This window comes from Vigna unguiculata, chromosome 8 (assembly GCF_037176805.1).
Source record: "Vigna unguiculata cultivar grain cowpea cultivar isolate G323 ecotype 2 chromosome 8, ASM3717680v1, whole genome shotgun sequence".
Taxonomy (NCBI): domain Eukaryota; kingdom Viridiplantae; phylum Streptophyta; class Magnoliopsida; order Fabales; family Fabaceae; genus Vigna; species Vigna unguiculata.
In genome coordinates this window covers 40595990-40618800 of record NC_140799.1, presented here as the reverse complement: position 1 = coordinate 40618800, position 22811 = coordinate 40595990, and the positions used below count along the sequence as shown (strand labels likewise).

Genomic DNA, 22811 nt, shown 5'->3' with positions numbered 1-22811 from the left:
AAAATTTTTAATAATGACTAATTTTGATTTACATTACAAAATTTACGACAAAACATATTTAATTATTATTTTATGAATTTAAAATTAAGGAATCGTTGCGAAACGCGCAGGGCAGTTACAGCAGGTGATGGAATGGTGGGAAGTGAGGTCCAATCGCTCTTTTGTCTTTTCTTTGGCTTCATTCGTGGTTGGTGCGCGGGAAAATTATGCACCCGCGTTTTTTCTCACGCAACTACACTTTCCTTCTTATCTATGGTGCCTATGGTCGGTTTCGCTTTTATTATTCTCTCTTCCAACAAACATTTACTTTAATTCTTCAACCACTATTCCTCTGATCATCCTTAACAAACCAATTTATTTCAAATATTAATACCAATTCACTTTCTACTTCAATTTTTTTTAATATAATTACGTTTTTATTTTCGTATGAATTTTTTGTTATTTTAAAATTCACAATAAAAAATTCCTTTATATTACGTGAGGCTCGTTAACTACATACGTGTTAAAGATAAAATGTTAAGCACGTTTTGATATTAAATCTAACGTCAAATAGCTCTTAATTTTTTTTAAATTTATAACAAATTTATTCAGATTTTGAAAAGACGAAAAAGAAGGAAGAATATTTGACAGGTACTAAATTTATTTGTTTTCATTTTTATAATGAATAAAAAGTAATTATTTATTTTTTTTATATATAAAAAACAAAATATGATTAGTATATACACATTGAACTTGTTTTAAATGCGTGAGATTCAGAAAAGTAAACTTGGTTTGTACTATTTAAAAAAAAAGAGTTTACGAATGAATAAAAGAAATCGGGTGATATAAGGATTATTGGAAACAGATAAATAAAATACAACGATAATTAAGCAACTATATGTATATATCCAAAGAAGAAGGCAAAAGGGGGAAATACTTACTAAATTAAGAGGTGTGCATAGCAAAAACTTTTTTTTATATTTTAATCTGCAAAAATATGGAAAATGATATTGGGCTTTAAAATCATTTAGGTTACTGGTCCATTTACTTTTTGTCTAAATCGCAGGCCGTTGAAAGACCCAAATTATTTTGAGCTTGGAGACATGCTATCTCTTCTACAGAAATTATCGGCCCACTTGAAATATATATTTCTTTTATGAAATTTACGACACTATAATATCTAGATTTTTAGTTTTTAAATTAATTTTTTTGACAATTATATATTTCTAAAATTAAAATTACGTGAAACAGTTTTTAGATAATATTTCAGAAACAAAAACCTGATTAACATTTAAAAATAGTATAAAAGTTTTTATTCACAATTTATTTTAAAATAAAAGATTATGTGTGATTATTTTATTTGTATAATATAAAAGATTACTTAAAAATAGTCAAATATTTTCTAATTGATATTTTACATTGTTTTACTAAATTATAGTTAACTAATGATGACCTCTAAAAAAGAACCCTGATCAAAGATTGAAAAATAAGGAAATTTTTTAAACGGTTGTAATAATAGAGAACAAAATTTACAGGGACAACATAAAACATATTTAAATTGTTATATAATAATTAAAAACATAAGATATTTTATTATTTTTATTTGGAGATAAAATTTATTTCTATGACATGCATTTTACAACGATTCAATATTTTAATATACTTATTTTTAGTACAAATATAACACCAAAATAAATTATTGGGTGAAAAAGAAAAATATTATGACTTGGGCCTCGGTTAGGGTGTTTTATGTCCTTTAGATTTTGGATAGCATACACAAGACTAAGAGGCAGTGGGCCTTCTTAAATTTAGCCCATTATTGATTATCTTGGATCAAGTTCATGACCACTAATAGACGAGGCCGAAATTTCGTTCATCTATAATCTATAATAATATATAGAGAGAATTCTCCTTTTCTATCCATATTTCAAAATACTAATTTTATTCTTTAAATATAATAATTTATTAAATTTTTAAAAATTTATCATTACTTAACGCATGTGTTTACGCTAGTAATATATAAATGAATTTTTTTTTTATATTTTAAAATATCAATAATATATTTCACTTTATTTTTAATAAATATAATTTTAATTTATATATTAATTTAGTACCATTATAATGTAATATAATATCACACATATTTAAAAAATATGTACACAGTCGCTATAACACCTGTGCTAATTAATTTAATCAGTGTCATGTATTTATATATTAATTAACTCAATAGTTTATGACAGAGGATTAGTTAGTTTAATCAGTGTCATGTATTTATATATTAATTAACTCAATAGTTTATGACAGAGGATCAGAACTATGGATTGGTGTTGGCGTGAAAAAAAAATAATAATAATTGAGCTAAAATTAGTTAACATGAAAATTCACTAGAAGTAATATAAGTTGTAATAAAATTTAATATAAACAGATATAATTACAGATAAATGGGTGAAAGAAATGAGTGACCCCAAAGCAATCATAAATATTAGACTTTATTAGTAGGTAACACAGGTTAATCAAAACCTAATGACATGTAATGAATGGAAGAATACAAGAGAAAAATGGCAAAACTCCATCGAATCCAAATAAAAAAGGCTTCACCAAATTAACCCACCCACTCCATCTCTCTGCATTCAGTATCCTGTGGGAAATTCGCAGGTCCCATACTCTGCAACACAAATTCATCAAACACGGTTTCAACAAAAATCCATGCTTCAAAATTAAAAAAACGATTCTTTTTTTTTTTTTTTAAGATTCTTTAAAAAAATGACATAATTCAAGATAGGAATACTTACTAGGTGGTTGGGTGACAACATAGGCGGTTCCACCGAAATCGCAGGTGCCAGCGGCACGTGCCTTCTTCTGATAGTAACTGTTGAAAGCGTAAGAAGCATGAGCCTCCAACGTGTCAGGATTGTAACACGTGGCACCTGGTTGAATGGGTGTGCAATCGGCTCCACCCTCTCCGCAAGCGTAGTTAAGACCGTTCTGAAGCTTTTCCTCGGAAGAACCGCCATTCGCAACGCACCAGGTCTGACCCTGATGCGACGTCGTTGCAACGTCCCCACTCGCCGGAACCTGGTTCTTCCCCACGCCCGACGACGGCACGTTCTTAACACCCTCCGCCGTCAGCGGAATATCGTAAACCTTCTTCTCGCTGGGGTAAAACAATCCGTAATTCTTTTCGGACGTGGGCCCTGTTTTCTGATTCTCGTTGAAAAGCGCGAAGAGAAAAACGTCGACCGATTCATTGGGCTTCAAGGGGGTCCCGTTCTGGCCCAACACGCGTCGAACCAAGTTACCGTTATACGCAGCGGCATTCTCCGGGCCCGCTCCAATTTCATTCGAGTCTCCCGCGGAAGGCCAACCCGTCTCGGAAACCGTGATCTTAACGTCGTTGTATTGAAGCGCTGACATGGCAGCGAAAACGGCGTCGATTTGGGCGTCGAAAAGATTGGTGTATTTCAAACCGTTACCGGAATCAACGACGCCGGCGTTCTCCCTGAAGAGCGCGTAGTCCAAGGAGATTTTATCGGCGTTTGCTGAGTAAGCAAAGAACGGGTAAGCGTTCACCATGAGGGGGGAACCGGTTTGGCGGAGGAGGTCGAGCATGGGTTTAATAACCGGTTCGACCAGTTCGGTTTTGAATGAACCGGATGAAGCGGGGAAGGAGCTTTGGAGCGCGGAGAGTGCGATGGGAGAGGAGATTTTGATGTTGGTGTTGAGGTTGTTCTTGGTTAAGGAAGCCAGCACGTTCTTCATGGCCGGTACGAGGAACTCGGTGGTGTTATTTGGGTCCACGAACACTTCGTTACCCACAGCGATGGCTTCGATTTGCGTGGCGGGGTAGTATTTTGAGATGTTATCGTTCACCCATGAGTCGGTGAAGGACTGGTCCGCGGCGGCGTTCGAGAGAAGCTCGTTGGGCATGGCAACCGTCACCTTGATTCCCGAGTTCGAAAACGCCGTTAACACGGTGGCGTCAGTGTCGTACAGCTTCGCACGGTTCAGCCCCTGACTCTTAAGAAGTTCCACCACCTTCGCCGGTGTAGGTAGGTCGTTCGCCAACCTTCCATAGTTTACTCCTACGGACCCCGCTTCTGAAAAACCAGAATCGTGGTAACAGAAAGGGTCAAAGTTATATATAGCCATGCACATAAACCAGTCACAAACAAAAGCTTAACAAGTACTTTTGTTGTTGTTTCTACTCAAAGTTTTAGTATCACTATCGAATCATTCATAGCTAAAGTTCAAGTCTCTCATATCTGACACAAAATTCTGACAAAAGAGTAGAACTAAAAACATTATTAAATGTAACTTTTGTGCACGAACAGATAAAGAGCATGAAGAAATGTTGTTTTGTTACCTGATGATGAAAAGAATGAAATAAGAAGGAAGAAGAAGGAGAATGCGAGAGTAGCCATGCTCTGGTTCTGGGAGAAGCAGAGCTTGTAGACGATACAATAGAAAGAAAAAATCTGCAGTTATTTTGGGTGAGAAGGGAGTGTATGGATTTTATAGTGGTGAGGGTAGTTGTTGATGGGTGAGGCGTGGTTGAGGAAAAAGAGCTTTCACTTTTAAGCCGTGTGGGACCCGTGTTGGAGACCCACTCACCAATGCACAATCCCGCAACCGCTAATGTTAGGTTAGAAAATGTTACCAGCAGAACAGAACAGAAGAGTGAAAAGACCATAAAATGTTAGCTCAGGTGTCCGTTGGATCTCGTAGTGGCCTATGTTGTCGCCGTACACGTGTATGGGACAACCTTGTCGACAGGGACACGTCACGAATGAAACGGGAGAGTGGAGGTACATGTTTGTTTGTGTTTGTGTACCCAAGAAACGTTGATTAGAGACAATTATGATTTTGTTTCAATCATTTTTCTCAAATTTGAACGTTGGGGTTCTGCCATCCAGCAGTGTTTGATTTGGTGACTTGTGCTTGGTTTGTTTCTTCTGGGTAAACTGCGAAAACAAGAGTTGGAATCCATTAATTCATTACACTGTACACCACTGTGTAAATAAGTGATTCATCAATTCTTTGCCTTCAATAGAGGAATCATCATGGCAGTGTCGTACTATTATTTTAACCACTTGGGTTTTCCATTTTCTAATTTTGTTTTTTCTTGGGGTTATCAGAACAGAAACAGTGCATGTTTTTTGTTTAATTTGTTTTCAACTATGGTCCAGGAAAAAATCTGAAGCTCCATGACCATTTCTTTTGGAATTGGTGGCTAAATTATAATAATCACTAGCAGTGATTAGGTAGCCAAACTTCGACTACTAAATTTGGTTTTGTTTCAAATACAGTTTCTCTGTTCACAACTATCCCCAGAGATATATAACTTAATTTTGATCACATTTTAATTTGTGTGTGAAAAAGGAAGAAAACTGAGTATGAAAGAAAGGGTAGAATACTTGTGGAAGAAGAAACTTGGGAATTGTCAAAGGTGGACTTGTGTGTCAATGTGTGGTGTGTTTTCTTTCTAATTTCATGCATCAGACTATGAAATGTTACACCATTTTCTTCCAAAATCAAATTATGTTTCTTGTCAAATATAAGAAAATTAATTCCATTATTTTGACCTATAGGTTTGTTAGAAACTTCTCTTCACTTTACTTTGAGCATAATTAATTCCATGTGCAAAGCAATGAAAATGATTTATTTTTCACACACATATCATGCTCACTCATTATTCCTAATAACATTTTCTCTCTTATTTCAGGCTAGACAGTGGGATATATTACTAAGTAAAAAAAGTATTGAAGTAGTGTCTCTTTAAATTTAATAGTAATGTTTTTGAAAAGAAAAATATTTTCACTAAACTCTTTTTTCTTTCATGAGATCATAATGATGCAGCTAGTATTAATATTATTTATTTAGGGTCTTTTCAGAGTCTCCTCTACAATATTTATTGAATGCTGCGCAATAATGTTCTATATTAATTTTATTATTTAAAGTTAATATAAATAGGATAATGACATTTTTTATGATTTCATTTAATAATTTAAATTTAGTGTTATATATATTTTTTAATAAAAACAACTCAAATTTAGTTAGACGGTTATAGTTTATTTTTTCCTAATATTAATTTAATATTATAATTTGAATTTTGTCAAGTTATTTATTTTCAATATATCATAAACAGCTAGTATATTCTCTTTAGACAAAAATATTAATTATACGTTTACAATAGCTAATCATAATATATTAACAAAATAATGAATTTAAAATTAACAAATATTTTAAAGCTGTACTCAAAATTATTAGAAAATTATTTAATTTATATAAAAATTAATTAAGTTTAATTTGGCTATGTTTTCCAAAAAAATAAAATTGAGATAAAATTTAAAGTGAATTATCTTTTAATAGATAGTGACCCATAAATTAACTCCAATTATGACTTTTCTGCTGTCTAAAATAACGACTTTTGGGTAAGCGTGTAAATGCTATCAATTCAATTTGGGCGGGGTAATTAATTTTACGTATTTTAGCTTTAAAAATATTTTTTTTGTAGTGCTTTGTTTAATTTTAAAAATAAACATTTTTTTAATCTAAATAAGTTAATTTTTTAAATGTCTCCTCTCAAAATTTAAATCAAAATATATTAAAATTAAGAATAAAAACAATTTCTAATTTTGCATTTAACTATAATATATTACCTTTCAAAATCATTAAAAAGGAAAATTTGAGATCGATGTTATCTTTATCCATATCCTAAAATAGTGATACATAGCTCAAAATTCAAGTTGCTCCTTTCTTTATAATTTAATTAATAATTGGTCTGTTTTATATGCAGTGTTTTCAAAAAGGTCTTCATCTAACATTACAATAACGAAAACTGCCAAAAAGAACAATGCTAGGAAAAAATTATACGTAAGGATATTTTATATCAGTGCAATTTTTTATTATCTTGATTTCATTTCTTATATCACCGTATGTACTTTGAGAAACACAAATGACAAGAAAGAAAAGAAATGACGTGCCATTATCAACAAAATAAAATAAATGAATGATAATTGATATTTTTATACACAAAATAATCATTGGCCTCTGTATTAGTCGGTGAAATGTATCATTCCTCTTCTGTTCTACACAAAAAGCCAAGTGACTTTGGAGTTATAAATGCGATCAAATGTGTATGGGACCATTTAATAATTAAAAATACTTAAGGACGAAGGAATAAATTAACACTTTGATCCCAATAAAACATATATTTTACCTAACACAAGTGTTGATTTAGGTTTTAAACATAATTTATTATTCTAATAATATAGTATTATTAATTAAATTTATAAAGTTTAGGGTTTAGATTTTATACTAAAATAACCAAAGGTGTTATCAACTTACAAAATTCATTTGACTGATTAAAATTAGACTACAAATTTAATTGCACAATAATTTTATTGTAATTTTAATTTTCGAGAGATCACTAATAAATATTTACATTAACTTTCAATATGTGTAATCATAAACGTAAAGGAGTGTTAACACCCTTCAATAATTTCTTCCTAATAATTATTATTTGGAAAATTAAACTCATATGTCTAATTCTACTATTAATTATTAAATTCAACATTATCACTTATAAGTCAAGAATTATAGTTGATGCTCAATATATTATTCTTTCGATTTTAGAACATAACACAGCGTAATTTTATAATGATTCGACTCATCTAATATCATCATAAAATAATTGATGTTATCTCTTGTAATATTTTCCTTAAAAATTATTTCACCAAAGATTATATTTTTTAATTATGACTTAACTTACCTAATTTTCACCATTATGCGGCAAAAAAATATATGTTGAACTATGATAAATTTTATATGTGAATTTGAAAATATATTTAAGAAATTATGTGTTTTGACTCAATAATTCTTTAACAAAATAGAAGTGGTTGGAGTTGGAGGGTGATTTTTTTTTTTCTTTTTCGGTTCAACACTCAAGATGGGGTTTTGGTGCAGAAAATGGAGAATTGAAGGACCTAAATGAGTCGGCAGAGTCGTGTTCATGTTAGCCAAATTAAGTAAAAGGGACTTATTATTAAGAAAACTATACTTGAGTGTTTTCTCAAGCAAGAGCCACACAAATATTTATTACATGAAACATACATTTATATTTGGCACCGTGTATTCAATTCATTTAATTAATATTTTGTACATTGAATGAAACTTTTTTCCTTAATAAGTCAAAACTGTTTGTCAAATTGCATCTTCCCAATTTTGACACTACACTTTTAAAATCTTATCACAATAATAATAAGGTTAGACAATTCTACACTTATCTTAGGTCGGTATAAGATTCATTCACATTGTTCAATTTCTTAATGATAACTAGAACTATTCATTTTTGTGAGTGGTTTTCTTTCTTTGGCGTTTTAAATTTTCTAAAAATTGTTTTCAGCAAAACTAAAATTGAATAGTAGGTTAAGGTATCATTCATGCTTTGATCTGTAAAGTGTCTTTAATTAAAACCTGAGATTTTTTGGTGAGTTCACGTTCATCCCTGAAGCTAGATATTTATAAGGCCAATTTCTGATGCTTTCCCCTTACGTTTCCGTTCCCATTGAGATTTTGACGGTATTTATGGTGGAAATTCACTTAATGTTTCTGTGGTTGGTTCCATTGGTCACCAATTTCAGCTTGCTAGGGTTTGATTGTGGAAGTGGTGCGATTTTGTTGTTTTGAAGAGAGAGGGTTACTTCACTTGTGACCTAATTGAAAGCCTTTTCTTTTTCCAACTATTTGTGGATGAATCGCAGATATATGGATAATATGATATCAATTCACTCGTATATCTATACCTATATATTCATACCTATTTAAAGAGAATTATTTTTTGTGTGTATATATTTCTTAATAAAAAAAGTTGTCATGGATTTATTTATTTATACTTTATACACTTATATTTGTGTCTTTCTTATTACTACTTTTAATTTTTTTTTCAAAACTTAAAAAATGCAAACACATAAGTATATGATGTCAAATTGATTAACATTATCTGAATGATTGATCGTGAAATGATGCAAGTCACTATCCAAACTCAAAAAAATGTATTAGCACGAATCAATCGATTAATCATGTTTAAGCACTATTGGGCCATGATTAGTTGAATGGTAAGTAAAAAAACTCATGATCAAAACTATAAATAGAAGATGTTAGTAAGGTAGTTAGATGACATTAATTAGAGTATTTAATACCCTATAGTCAAAAAATACTCACTTCAATCGTTGGAGTACCTCTTACATGTATAAATATTAGGGTTAAATATGTATTTGGTCTCTTAACTTTGGATCAATTTTAGTCCTTTATCTTTTCAAATATGTGGATTTAGTTATTTTAATCAAATTTTGTTAAGTTTATTTGATATTTCAAGCGCGTTTCATAATAGTATTTGACTTAACATTAAAACAAAATGTGTAAAACAATATAAACAACTCAAATACAATCCTGAAATACGTATGAGACATCAAATAAATCCAACAAAATCTGATTAAAATGACTAAATCCACATATTTTGATAGAAGAAGAACTAAATTGATCAAAATTTTTGAAATAGACTAATTTCAAAATTCACTGAGGACTAAAAATATATTTAACCCAAAATATTATGTCTCATAATAGTTGAGGGAGTTTATTCGAATTTTTTTGAAGTAAATCCTAAATCCAAAAGTGGGTGTTTTATTTCTCTTTCCATTACTTTAGGAGTCTGTCGCTGTGCTTGAAAAGCTAGATAAATCGCTCAACCAGAACATAAACGATAAAGGTCGTGTTAGTTATAAATCTATGGTTAGAAAACATGGAAATCTATTCGAAGAAGGAACATCAGGGAACAAGTATCGTGATGTAATGAACATACGCTTACAGATATATTTAAAACAATCTCATAAAAATGGAAGATTTATAATAGCGCCAGTACAAAAAGTAACGAGTTTGGTAGAAGACGACCAATTTACGTTGATGATCATTTAACCTAACACGTTCCTCGAGTATTTTTAGAATCAATGGATTAAATAAGACAAATTTAACATTATTTTTAAATGGTGATCAAACCTTATCAACTCTTAGGCCACTGAAGAAATTTCCAACAATGGATTGTGAAAAGGATTTTTTTTTTTTCTTTGGCTCGAAACAGTTGTTGTTTTTATGAATTAACCCAAATAAAACAACACTATTCTCGATGGGACTGTAATAGTTTGGGGCCCAATATGACATGTTCGCAGGCTGAAGAGGTGGATGAGCCCAATGAAAATTTAAATAAACCTTATAAGTTTAATAGGCTGTTACTTATTGCAACCCATCAAAATTCTTCCTTCACGTATTATTCAGGATCTTATTTCCGGAACACATTAAATCACCTCTGGAAATATTTTTTTCAGAAGACACTCACTCACTTTTTCAGAAGACATTCATCCGCTTCTATTCCGGAATTTTTTTTCCGGATTTTTTTTTTCCAGAAGCTTTGATGGGGTGCAGAAAGAAAATTGATAGATGGAAGAAGTATCATCCAATTTAATATTGAGCCAGAAACACATGTGTTCATCGGCCCATATATCTGGCCCATTTTCATCAATGAATCGCTGGCCTATTTATTTTCATCAGGAAAAAAATTTATCTACAGTGTTATAAATATTGTTTTTATTAATAATTAGAGTTTCATATAATTTTTTGTTTTAAAACTTTGCGTTTCATCTATGTGAAATTCTAATTCTAATTACTGAACCCAGACAACATTTATATACAAGTTTAGAAAAAGAAAAAAATAAACTCTTTTAATACATTATACGTTTATACTTATGCTTTAATTTGTTTACCGGTTTCATTAATTGTAGTCAAAGAACCAAAAGTATATCATTACAAAATACAGTTAAATTAAATACAAAAATTTAATCTTAATTATTTCTTAAAACTCTTTATACCAATAACAGTTACTGCAAGTGATATTAATATATACTAAGTAAACGGATGAAAACACGTGAAAAAAAAAAGGGGACAGTTTGAACAATGGGAAATAGTCATTGAACAGGAATTTTTAGTGTACCTTACTCGTCAATTTGTAGTGTACATATAATTTCATGTTTTAGTCTTTTAATTCAAACTTAGGTTCAATTAAATCATAATTAAATTTAAAAAAAATACATTTTATAGCTGTTGAAAGAAAATAATCTGAAAGACAAAATATAAATTCCATAACTAGTTCCCTTTAGTGTACAAAACATTCCATTTCGGAAAAATTAACCCTAACATGTTTTTCACGCGCCACGTCTGAAAGTACAATTTTCTAACACTGTATTGGTTGACGAACAAAACAAAAGAGAGTACAATAAAACCTATGAAAATGACATGGTAAATTGTAATCCCAAACACTGAACAAACCATATATAAAGAGAAAGAAAGAGGAGAGAAAGATTGAAAGATGAAGAAAGAGAAGGTTCAGATACGGTATTTGGCACCATGTATTTGGTTACTCTCTTTCACCACAATCTTCCTCCATTTATGTGAGTCCTTCAACTATGGCCAAGCCCTGTCACAGAGCCTACTCTATTTCGAGTCGCAGCGTTCAGGACGCTTACCCTACAACCAAAGGGTCACTTGGCGTCACCATTCTGCCCTCACCGATGGCCTAGAACAAGGGGTACATGCTCCATTGCTTCCTATAAAATCTGAACCCAAAACCATGTTTTCTTTTATATTCGTTTTTTTTTGGGTTTTCTTCCAACATTATGGTTCTTGTTTTTGGGGACTTTTAGGTGGACTTGGTGGGAGGGTACTATGATGCAGGGGACAACGTGAAATTCGGTTTGCCGATGGCATTCACCGTCACACTCCTCTCGTGGGCTGCCATAGAGTACGGCCAACAAATCGCAGCGGCCGGCGAGTACGCTCACACGCTCGAGGCCATCAAGTGGGGAACGGACTATTTCATAAAGGCCCACACACACCCCAATGTTCTTTGGGTTGAGGTATGTAATTCAATTCACTCCATGCAATTCAAGATATTTTTCACTTTTTTAAATTAATCATCCCACGCGCCGCCGTTGAGAACTCAATGCCTCTTCCAAACTAACCGGAGGAATCGATCCTAATGTCGGAAGATTCTACGGATCTCTCCTTGTTTTCCTGCCATGAACATGGAGTTTTATAACATTTGTTTAAACTTTACTAGAAGTTATAAGAAAATTTTACGCGATGAAATTTTTGTGAGAAGTACTACATCTACCGGTGATAAGGTTATGTAAGCGTGAGTGGAATATGTAAGTATGTCTGGAATGCAAATCTCATTTTATAAATTGATTTTTTTAAGATTAACTTAAATTTAAAATTTACTTCTAACATGATATCAGAATTAAGTTGTTATTTATTCTAACAATTTTTTAGATATTATATTTTATCCGTTATCGGACTCCAAATATATCATTTAATAATTTCTAGTTCTACATACTAGAAACAAAAATAATTTCATATTATACAAAAAGATGTAAATCTCATCTTATAAATCAATTTTATGAAATTAAATTAGGTTTAAAAATCATGATATGCGGACCTTTCTTGTAAAAATTGTTATATACATAATCTTATTATGAGTGAACATGTTTAGGTGGGTGACGGCTACACCGATCACTACTGTTGGCAGCGGCCGGAGGACATGACGACGTCACGGCGAGCTTACAAGGTTGACGGCGACAACCCTGGGTCGGATGTGGCCGGCGAGACCGCGGCGGCGTTGGCGGCGGCATCCATGGTGTTTAGGAGAACAAATCCACATTACTCTCAACAACTTTTGCATCATGCAGAACAGGTATTTGTTTTATTGACATTAACTAAACTAGTTGGATTAATGTGAATTTGATCGTGGATAATTGAGATTATAATAGGGATGTGGTTGGTGTTTGTTGTAGTTGTTTGAGTTTGGTGACAAATACAAAGGGAAGTATGATGAGAGTGTTGGAGTGGCTAAAGGGTATTATACTTCCGTTAGTGGCTACATGGACGAGTTGCTGTGGGCAGCTATTTGGCTTTATAAGGCCACAGAGAAGGACCAATATTTAAACTATTTTGTGGAGAAGGCTCATGACTTTGGTGGGACCACTTGGGCCATCAGTGAGTTCAGCTGGGATGTTAAATATGCTGGTGTTCAAGCCATTGCTTCCATGGTAAACAATAATCATCTCTTTCCTCACACTTCCCAATTTAAATCCCTTTCTTTTCTTTTACTTTATTGTAATTTGTGTTTTCTAATCTCTGCTTAATCATTCTTCTACCTTTCAAAGTTTTGAACTGTCCTGGAAAGAAGGTACGATAGAAGTACTAGACTGATGGTATCACTTCATGTTTTTTTGTTGTAAAAAGTAAAAACAAAAGAAAGCGTGGTTTACAAAAATATAACAAAGTAAAAAAAAAATGAAATAAAAATATCATTTTCAAAATAATTAAATATAATTTTAATCTTTAAATTTTGATACAAAATTAAAGTTTATCTGTCTCAAATTTTGATATACTTTGATTTCAAAACTTTAAAAATTAACAGATATAACCCTCATAATATTTTTTCGTGTTAAATGGTGTTTTGGACTAACATTTAAAGTGTTTACACCATTTAACATATTTTACCATGTCTTCATCCCATTTTACCATCAAATATCAGTATGTAATGCAAACAAAATTTCCAAAATTTAATGTCGTTAAAAAAGATTATATTTATGGGTTAAATATGTTTTTAATTTCTTAAAATGAAAATCAGAATTAGTCTCTTGAAGTTTTGAATAAATTTAGTTGTCATATCTATAAATTCGTGAATTTAATTATTTTAATCCAAGTTTGTTAAGTTTATTTGATGTTTTAAACGTATTTTAGAGACGATCTTCAACTAAAATTAAAGCAAAAATGTATTAAACAGTATAAACAACTCAAATGTTATAAACTTGTTTAAAACATCAAATAAACTTAATAAACTTGTATTAAAAAGAATCAATTCATGCATTTCTAAGTATAAGAGACTAAATTGGTCCAAAATTTCAAAAAAAGATTTATTTCAATTTTCAGTTAAAATTAAATAATCAAAATATATTTAACTCTATATTCATCTATTTGTTTTGAATGTTTGAATATCAAATATAAGTTTGGAATATAAAATTCCGCATATAATTTTAGAAATTTCAAATATATTTAACTCTTTTAATGTAACGTGATTATCGATGATATCATCAATTACTTGTACCTAGTTTATAATTGAGAGTGATTTAAGCATCTATTTTAATTTTATTGATTCATTTTAGAATGAAATAATGAAAATTGCTTACCGACATTTTCCTTATGACAGTTATCAACGGAAGAAAAGAAACACAAGCAGCATGAAGTCGTACTTAAACAGTATCGTTCAAAAGCCGAGCACTATCTCTGCGCGTGCCTCAACCTCAACAACGTGAGTAACGTGGAGCGCACCCCAGGGGGGTTATTGTACACCCGCCAATGGAACAACATGCAGTACGTGGCAACGGCGTCGTTTCTTCTCACACTGTATTCTGATCACCTCCAAGCCACACATCAGAAGCTGCATTGCGAAAGGGGAGAGGTGGGTCCACACGAGATGTTTGCCTTTGCGAAATCACAGGTTGATTACATCTTAGGATCTAATCCAATGGGTATGAGTTACTTGGTAGGCTACGGTCCCGATTTCCCCCAGAGGGTGCACCATAGGGGCGCATCCATTGAATCATCAAAGGAAAACAAGGGTTTTATTGGGTGCATTCAGGGTTATGATAGCTGGTATGGACGCGGTGAACCCAATCCAAATGTACTAATTGGGGCCCTCGTTGGTGGGCCTGACATCAAAGACCAATTTAAAGATGAGAGATCAAATTACGTCCAAACAGAGGCATGCACCTACAACACTGCAGCTTTAGTAGGGGTTTTTGCTAGATTGCATCATCAGTCACATGGTGATGTTCATCACAATAAAACCCCTTTGATAGCTTCTAGCTAGTTAAGGTTATAGAGAAAAATTTTGCTCCATTATGTGCCCTACCAGAGAATTTTTTCATGGCAGTGCTTACTTTTTTGCCGCCATCGTAATTTAAGTATACAGTATAAGATACAAACTATAGAGTCAATGTTAGAGGCATTAGGTGAAATAGGAAAGTGTACCCCTTCTTCTACTAGCATTTGGAATGAGTTGCATAAGTAGTGAAAGTGGGTTGTGTCCCTTTGACTTACAATTAACAAACGTGCTTTTTTATTTTTGTCATATTTGTTATGCATTCATTCAAAGTTTAGAATTTAAATTTATTACTATGAATACAAAATTATAAAAAATTAATAATTTTTATCGAAAAATTTATATTAAGAAGGATTTGCAATTTTATCCATAAAAAGTTATAAAAACACAATGTATTGACAACAAATATAACGTAAAAAGAAAAACAGTTGAAAAAAATGTCAAGTTTTATAGATCGGCGATGTAAGTACTTGCATCAACCGACACAAAAGAGTAAGTGTAATAATAATATGCAACAGTTGGAGCATGGAAGAATGGAGATAGAAGATCCCACAATTCTGAAAAGACTGTTTTAAAACATTCACGAGATTCTTGGGTTTGGTTGTGTCTGATTTTTATTTTTATGTTCAATTTTCTTTCCCTTTAATTACGGTTGCAAGGGTATATGAGCTAAAGGCCCAAAAGCACTTTCTGTTGTAACTGAATTTGCGGGGGAATGGTCACATGGAAAAGCCAGCCGAAACGAAAATCAAGCAGGATTTATTGCCACGATGTTTCGGTATTTTTAAGTCCTCAAAATTCAAGCATTGGTCACAATCACAAAGTTCAAAATGTGAAAACCCAGCAGAGTCCATGTTCCCATTTAACGGTTTTTTTCTTTTTCTTGATTGGTTGACGCGCATTGAGAGTGCGTGGTGTGCCAACTCCTGGCACTTTTACCTGGAATATTGTAAAGAAAGCGTCGCAAAAATAATTTTCTAACAAAATTTTGAAACTATAATGTCATTTGTTTTTTATGTTTGGTTGAGGCGATAGTTAGAGCATGAAGAAAAAAAAAATGTAATAGCTTAGGTTAAGAGGATGAGAATTAAGAGTAAAACAAATTATAAATAATTTGATTGATGTAATAAAATCGAAAGTTATAAATTAAAATATTTATAAAATAATTAAAATATTTTATACAAAAGATATAATTAAATATTAAAATAAAAATTATTATATAGTTTTTAATACAAATTATACTTAATAAAAAAAATTTATTTGATCATAATATTAAAGTTAAAGAGCAATAAAATATTAATAATTAATAAAATTACAATAAATAATTATTAATTACATTATATAATATAATAATCAATTATGGTACATAACGGATACAATAATTGTTATATTACGTAAAATAACTGTTTATGTTATATAACATAACTCTTATTATTAATTGACAATATAACTCTTGTCATTAATTAACGGACATAATTTATTATAATAAGGATAAATGGGAAAAAATTTTGCCATTGGTCATTTTCCAGGCCAATTGATACGCAAGGAGTATTATATTATATATATTATAACGTTAGGATTTTTAATTTCACTGAGGGTAAAATGGGAGTTTTGAAAGTTATGGGGTACAGGAAGATAAAATAGGATTGCAGGAAGAAATGACCCAAACATCTTCGTTTTAGAGGGCCAAGGAGTCCAGATTCCTAAACGTTTATGGATTCTGACCATGCATTTTAAGAGTTCAATCTAAATTATATTTTAAGATTTTTTTTTCCTTCATATTTTAATATCTAAATAGATTATCAAGTGAACTTTTAAATAGATTAGACCAAATTTAAATAGTTATAAAATATAAATTTTAAAATAAATATTAAATTTAATTTATTAATAATATGTTTTTTATCCTAAATATTTATTTTACTTATGATATGGGATTTTTAATTTATGTTCTCAATAGGTTTTTAATAACTTGAAACCTGATTTTCTTAATCAAACATATTTTTTAAGTCCAAACGTAACATTTTTATTAAATAGATCAAATTAACTCAGACTTTAAACTTGGTCTGTTCTCATCTTAATTGCCAACGTGTTTTTGTTTTCCTTTCTTTCATTTTTTTCTTCTTCTTTTATAATAACTGTAGTCCACTAAAGCTTTTTAACTAATATAAGCTACTGAAGATTAAAATTTAAAACTATATATAATTTTATGAAAATGATGTTATTTTTTTCTTAAATTTATCAATATTAGGATATTTTTAAAACATTATACAAATATAGAATTTTGTTTTCCTAACACAGTTTTAAGTTATCAAAATGATGAAGTCATGTTTTAAAATTATAAGTTTTAATTTTACTTTCTTTTACATATAAAGAATTACATCTTTTATATAAATTAAAAAAAGAAAATTAAAAGTTAATTATGATTTCAAAACATAACTTCATTACCATTAATAATTTGAAGTTGTTTGAAAAAATAAAACTTTTTTCATGTCGTGCTATACAAACATGACGTATTACTACTCATTTATATAGTTTTTTTTTTTTTTAATGGCTACATCAATAAATTTGATAAAATAATTTCATAATTTTGTAAAAGAAAGTGAGTTATTCACCTTTCTCGAAAAATAAAAACCTGAACGAATTCTTTTAACGTTTAAAAAAAAAATTGAGAACATTATCTTGTCATCTTATTTAATGTACAAAACTTATAAGCAGTTTGTGCTTGTTATGGGAGCATCTGGTCCAATAATTTATTTTTAGGAATTTGAATATGAATGTAAGCGTCATTAGATAGAAATACTTCGTAGAGATAATATCCATAAACTATTTACTTTAAAAATTTTAATTAAAAGATATTTTTGTTTTTTAATTTTTTAATAAAAATTAAAATTAGTTATTTTTAAAAATTTTATATCAGTTTAATTTTTAATCTTTAAAAATGTATAAATTTAGTTCTTTTATCGATTTTTTTAAGTTTGTTTAACATTTTAAACATGTTTATATGTTAACATTACAATAGAAATATGTCAAACGATGTAAACAACAACTTAAATGATATCATGAAAAACGTTTAAAATATCTAATAAATTTAATCATAGTTGATTAAAAATATTAAATTCATACATTTATAAAATTAAAATATTAAATTAAGTCAAAATTTCGAAAAAAAAAACTTCTAATTTTTAATTAAAATTGAGAAATAGAAAAACATATTTAACCTTAAAATTACTTAAAAATAATCTCCATCTTTGAAATGAATTGAACATATATCTTATTAATATCATGTCTCCCGTTAATCAACTCGATAAATTCATCATTTTGTGAAGAAGAGGGTTTATTCTCAAGTGATTACGTAAGATGATCTTTTCACCTAACTCATTACATATCATTACATGTGTTATTCTTCATCCGTCAAAAATAATGAGTCATAGATAACGAATCATAAAATATGTTTTTTTTTTTTTTTTCATTATCTATTTGAGTATATGAAGCTGCCAAACTTTCTTATGGGCTCGTGGCCACATGTAGTGAGAGTTTGTTCACAATATTTCATTCTATTTTCACCTAACAAACTCCTTTCATCTTCTATCTCACATTCTACAATAAGATGAAGTGAAGCAAGTAAACTCTTGAGTAAAAAGCAAAACCTTTTATTTTTTATTTTTTATTTTTTTCTCACTTGCTTTAAGAATATCTCTGCAGAATTACTTTAAGAAAAAAAAATGACAATAAATGTGATGGTTTTCATCATCGTCTCTTTGAATTTGAGTGGCAAAGTTTGATTTGGCCCACTGCTTTAATTTTCATGACACGATATCTATTCATCCACTGCAAGAAAGTTTTTATTGTCACTATTAATATTTAGCTTTTTGTGTGGGAGTTAAATAGTGGGGAAAAAAAAAAGTGAAAAATAATATGTGATGCAGATGAATGGAAATAAAAAAGAAAGTCGATCACTTTCCTTATTTAGATTTATGAAAGGGGTGATAAAAATAAATAAACAGTACTAAAAAGTTTTTCTTTTGCTACGTTTTTTGCTTTAATATGAATCTATTATATTTTGCATGCTATAAAAATGATATAATTTTACAAATAAATAAATAGAACACATTCTTATTCTCTATTTTTCGTTTTTAAATAAATACTATAAAAGTAATATATATTTCCTTTCCCTAATTTCTTTTTCTCGTTGATTTTACAATTCCAAAAAGTTAGGAATTTAAAGCGTCAATAAAACGGATAAAATGTGTTATGAAAATTACTAGAGCAAAATCTTGAATTTGAATAAAGTGACAACCAAGATTCTTAAAAGTAAGATCTTGAGTTTGAATATTATGGCCGAAAAAAATGTAATTATGAAGAAGAGATTCACTAATGATGATTAGTCACTTTCTTCCAAAAATAAATAATTAAAAATTTAGAAATGTATAAGAATATATGAGAAAAAAATATAATAGATTACACTATTTTCTTTTCTTTATTTTTTTTTTCAATCAAATACACTATACTAATTCAATCCCGTGTCATATTTTCAATCATACATAATGGATAGTGTGCTGGTTAATCACCAATCCACAGTGTCATGTCCATTTTTCTTTCATTTTGTAATATTCAATCCCGTGTCATATTTTCTTTCATAATGCATTTCAAATATATTTATTCAAGAAAAAAAAAATCTGTAATACTTTGACATTTTTTAATAAATATATTACGTATACGTATGTTGTTTAAATTGATAAAAAGATAACCAAAACAAGGCCATATCAGAATGAACAAGCTTGTTAAGATAAGATCATATTAGAGTAAATGATAAGCTTGCACCACTTAAGGATAAGATTTAGAATTAATTAATATGTAAATTCTGTTCTTATCTTAGCAATAAATAAAGCTATTAATATTGCAATTAATATTAACAATACTATATACTTTTAATTAATAGTATAATTTTTGAATGGTAATTAAAAAGTGTTGGGAAGAGTTTCCCACTTATTGTGTCAAGAAGAGTTTCAATATAATTTTTTTTAATAATATAAGATTCAATTACTCATACGTTTCTATATTCATCACACTAGTTTGTTATGATATTTTTATATAGAATATTTTCTTCATATCCATCTCTATTTAATTTGATTTGAGAGGAAACAAAATAATGGTAAATGGGATCCAAGTACTAAAGTTTGGCGAGGTTGTCCCTCGTATCAATGTATGTGATAGTGGATGATACCTCCCAACCACAAAAATAAGTTAGGACAAAACATGGCCACAATGGAGGGACCATCAACTATTTTCTTTCATCGAAAAGACACATTTTACCTTGCAAACACCACTCTAAGACAAAAATTTGTGTTTAAATATCAACACATTTTACTTCTTTTGACACCCTAAAAAAAAAGGCTAACCACATTGTACACACAATTGTTTATTCTGCTCTGTCATACAACACATGAGACATGCCAAACTAATGTTGCTGGAAAACAATAAAATCCCAACCAAGTCTCTTTATTCATTACAAAACAATACATATACGTCTTTCACCTTTTACCTTTTTTTTTCCGATTTTGATGAAATCATTCGACACCATCTTAGGAATTCAGACGTATTTCTCTGAGAAGATCCAACAATAATATCATTTATTCTAGGTGCAGAAAACACTTACAATTAAGTTCATGGAAAATAACATAATCTTATTCTAGTTGCGCATACAGTAGAAATCTGATAGTTCAGAGAAAGGGTTTCTAAATTCTAATCTCAGTTCTTGACAGATCCAACCTTGGAGTCACCGATTTGTGCACCATCACATAGCTTTTCAACATTCTGAGTTCCTGGCCCTTCCTTCGTCTCTCTGGCCTTTTCCTCAGCAACTCTTTGAAACTCTTCAGCTGTGGAGGGTGCCCTCTCTTCCATCAAACGGCTACGGTTTCCATTGATTGCTTGTCCATAGTTCTGAAACAAAATTCTCAATTCCTTAGTTCAATAACCAAAAACCAGAACCCACTCTCTGTTCACTCTTCAACATATTTTCACCACAGTAAAATTTCATTAGTTTTCACTACTCCTATAGCAAACCCCTTTGAGTTGCTTGCACTTTCAACATTCCTATGTCAATGTTTCCATTTTCAAGAACTGGGTTATGCAGAAAGCTGAAAACCTCAGAATTTTTCCATCTCAAACACACAAAAAAGTTAAGATTCCAAGCAAAATGAATCTGAAAATGATGAAGATAAGATTCCACTTTTCATGTGTCTAATTTAATTTCCAGGTGGGGTTGTTTGTTCTTACAGAAGAATAAAAGTTTTCATGGAAAGTGGGTAACAGAATTACATAAATTAGTACACTGCATCAGAGAGGGAAATTGAAGTAGAAGAAACAAAAATCGGAGATACCTTGATTGTGTTGTTGAAGAATGGGTTAGTGGTAGTGGATTTTAGCAAAGATGATCTTGAAGTGGCATGGAGAATGGTGTTGAAGTGAGCACCAACCATGATTTCTCTCTCCCTGTGTTTGTTTGAGAGTGAGTAGTTGGTAAAAATATTGTTCTTGGAGCACTGTGGTGTGTAATGTCTGCTTAAATAGAAAACAAGAAGACAAGATTGCACCTGAACACACCGCAGATATTCACGGTTTTGCCATTGGTTAATACCAATCCAATAAATTATCAACTAAGGAAAAAAAAAATCGTAGGATTTGAATTTGAAAAAAAAAAAATCTATTTTTTTTACTCAAAGTAAATCAAAGTATCATTATTCTGACAAAATTTGGACTGGATTGAATTGAATAAAGAGATAAGGTTTGATAAATAAAATTGAGTAAAATTGATAATTATAATTGAGTTTGAATTATAATTGGAGCAGTCTGGTGTTTAATGTCTGCTAAAATAGAGAAAAAAACAAGACTGCACCTGGACACGGTACAGTATTTGTTATTGGTTAATACCATCTATTAAATCTATGAATAATAATATTTTAATCTATTTTTGATTTATTTTAACTTATTACTTCGATCGTTAAATTATTTATTTTAATTCTTTTTAATAATATAATATAATAATTTAATAATAATTAAAGTTGATAAATTAAAAATAGATTAAAATATTATTATTTTAAAACTATCAACTATTTCCATCCATTGCCACACAATTTAGTTAAATAAGTGAAATATTTTACTTAAATAATATAATTATTATTTAATTTTATATTTAAAGTAATATATTAATTGTAATACATTTAATATTACTTAATTACTAAAGGACATTTTGAAACTTATCGATAATTTTATGATAATATGAAAGATTAATTGTCACTTAGCTATAATAAAAAAATATAACATCAAAAGTACTTTTTAGTATCACAATATTTTGTTAAATCAGTACAATATTTTGGTCAGATTAATACAATTTTAGACTAAAATCTAAATAAACAATGTCAAGGTTAAATCATGTAATTTTAATGTACATCTATTTATATATCAGAAATACTTATAAAATAACAATAATAATTATATAGTATATTAAAGTCAGCATTTAATAATATTTTTAATTTGATTGTATTTTATATTTACAAATATTAACTATAATTCTGTTTATATAAAGGTGTCAAAGTAAGTTTATTTGGTTTGTATGGATTGATTTATTATAAGCTGAATTTATTTTTAGCTTGTTAAAACTTTTGTAACGTTATTTAACCTACCATGAATTTGATAGATTAGTGGATTAATTCACTTATACATATTTTGATTTGAAAATTATTTATATATTTACTATAGTACAATAAAATAGACCAACGCAATTTAATTTTTTATAATATAAAAATCAAAATATTAAACTAATTTTTCAAAAAGA

At 29.8% G+C, this 22811-nt stretch overlaps 3 protein-coding genes and 1 long non-coding RNA gene across 4 annotated transcripts; 2 read left to right on the top strand and 2 right to left on the bottom strand.

Annotated features, from left to right (window-relative positions):
* Positions 1–2450: 2450 nt before the first annotated feature.
* LOC114194513 (O-Glycosyl hydrolases family 17 protein) lies at positions 2451–4519 on the bottom strand. Its single transcript, XM_028084787.2, has 3 exons — positions 4343–4519; positions 2772–4076; positions 2451–2644 (listed from the first exon to the last, which is right to left on the bottom strand). Exons 1-3 carry the CDS (start codon positions 4398–4400, stop codon positions 2610–2612), a joined length of 1398 nt encoding a protein of 465 aa, XP_027940588.1. The 5' UTR covers positions 4401–4519; the 3' UTR covers positions 2451–2609.
* Positions 4520–4644: 125 nt separating this feature from the next.
* LOC146884486 (uncharacterized) lies at positions 4645–5854 on the top strand. The gene is made up of 2 exons (XR_014984241.1): positions 4645–4784; positions 5702–5854. It is a non-coding gene; the product is annotated as an uncharacterized LOC146884486 (long non-coding RNA).
* A 5513-nt stretch (positions 5855–11367) lies between these two features.
* Positions 11368–15202, top strand: LOC114195171 (endoglucanase 11-like). The gene is made up of 5 exons (XM_028085562.2): positions 11368–11614; positions 11730–11942; positions 12578–12778; positions 12879–13133; positions 14300–15202. The coding sequence occupies exons 1-5, from the start codon at positions 11396–11398 to the stop codon at positions 14960–14962; spliced, it is 1551 nt and encodes a 516-aa protein (XP_027941363.2). The 5' UTR covers positions 11368–11395; the 3' UTR covers positions 14963–15202.
* Positions 15203–20452: 5250 nt separating this feature from the next.
* Positions 20453–21534, bottom strand: LOC114193580 (uncharacterized). The gene is made up of 2 exons (XM_028083437.2): positions 21358–21534; positions 20453–20917 (listed from the first exon to the last, which is right to left on the bottom strand). The coding sequence occupies exons 1-2, from the start codon at positions 21454–21456 to the stop codon at positions 20723–20725; spliced, it is 294 nt and encodes a 97-aa protein (XP_027939238.1). The 5' UTR covers positions 21457–21534; the 3' UTR covers positions 20453–20722.
* Positions 21535–22811: the final 1277 nt, after the last annotated feature.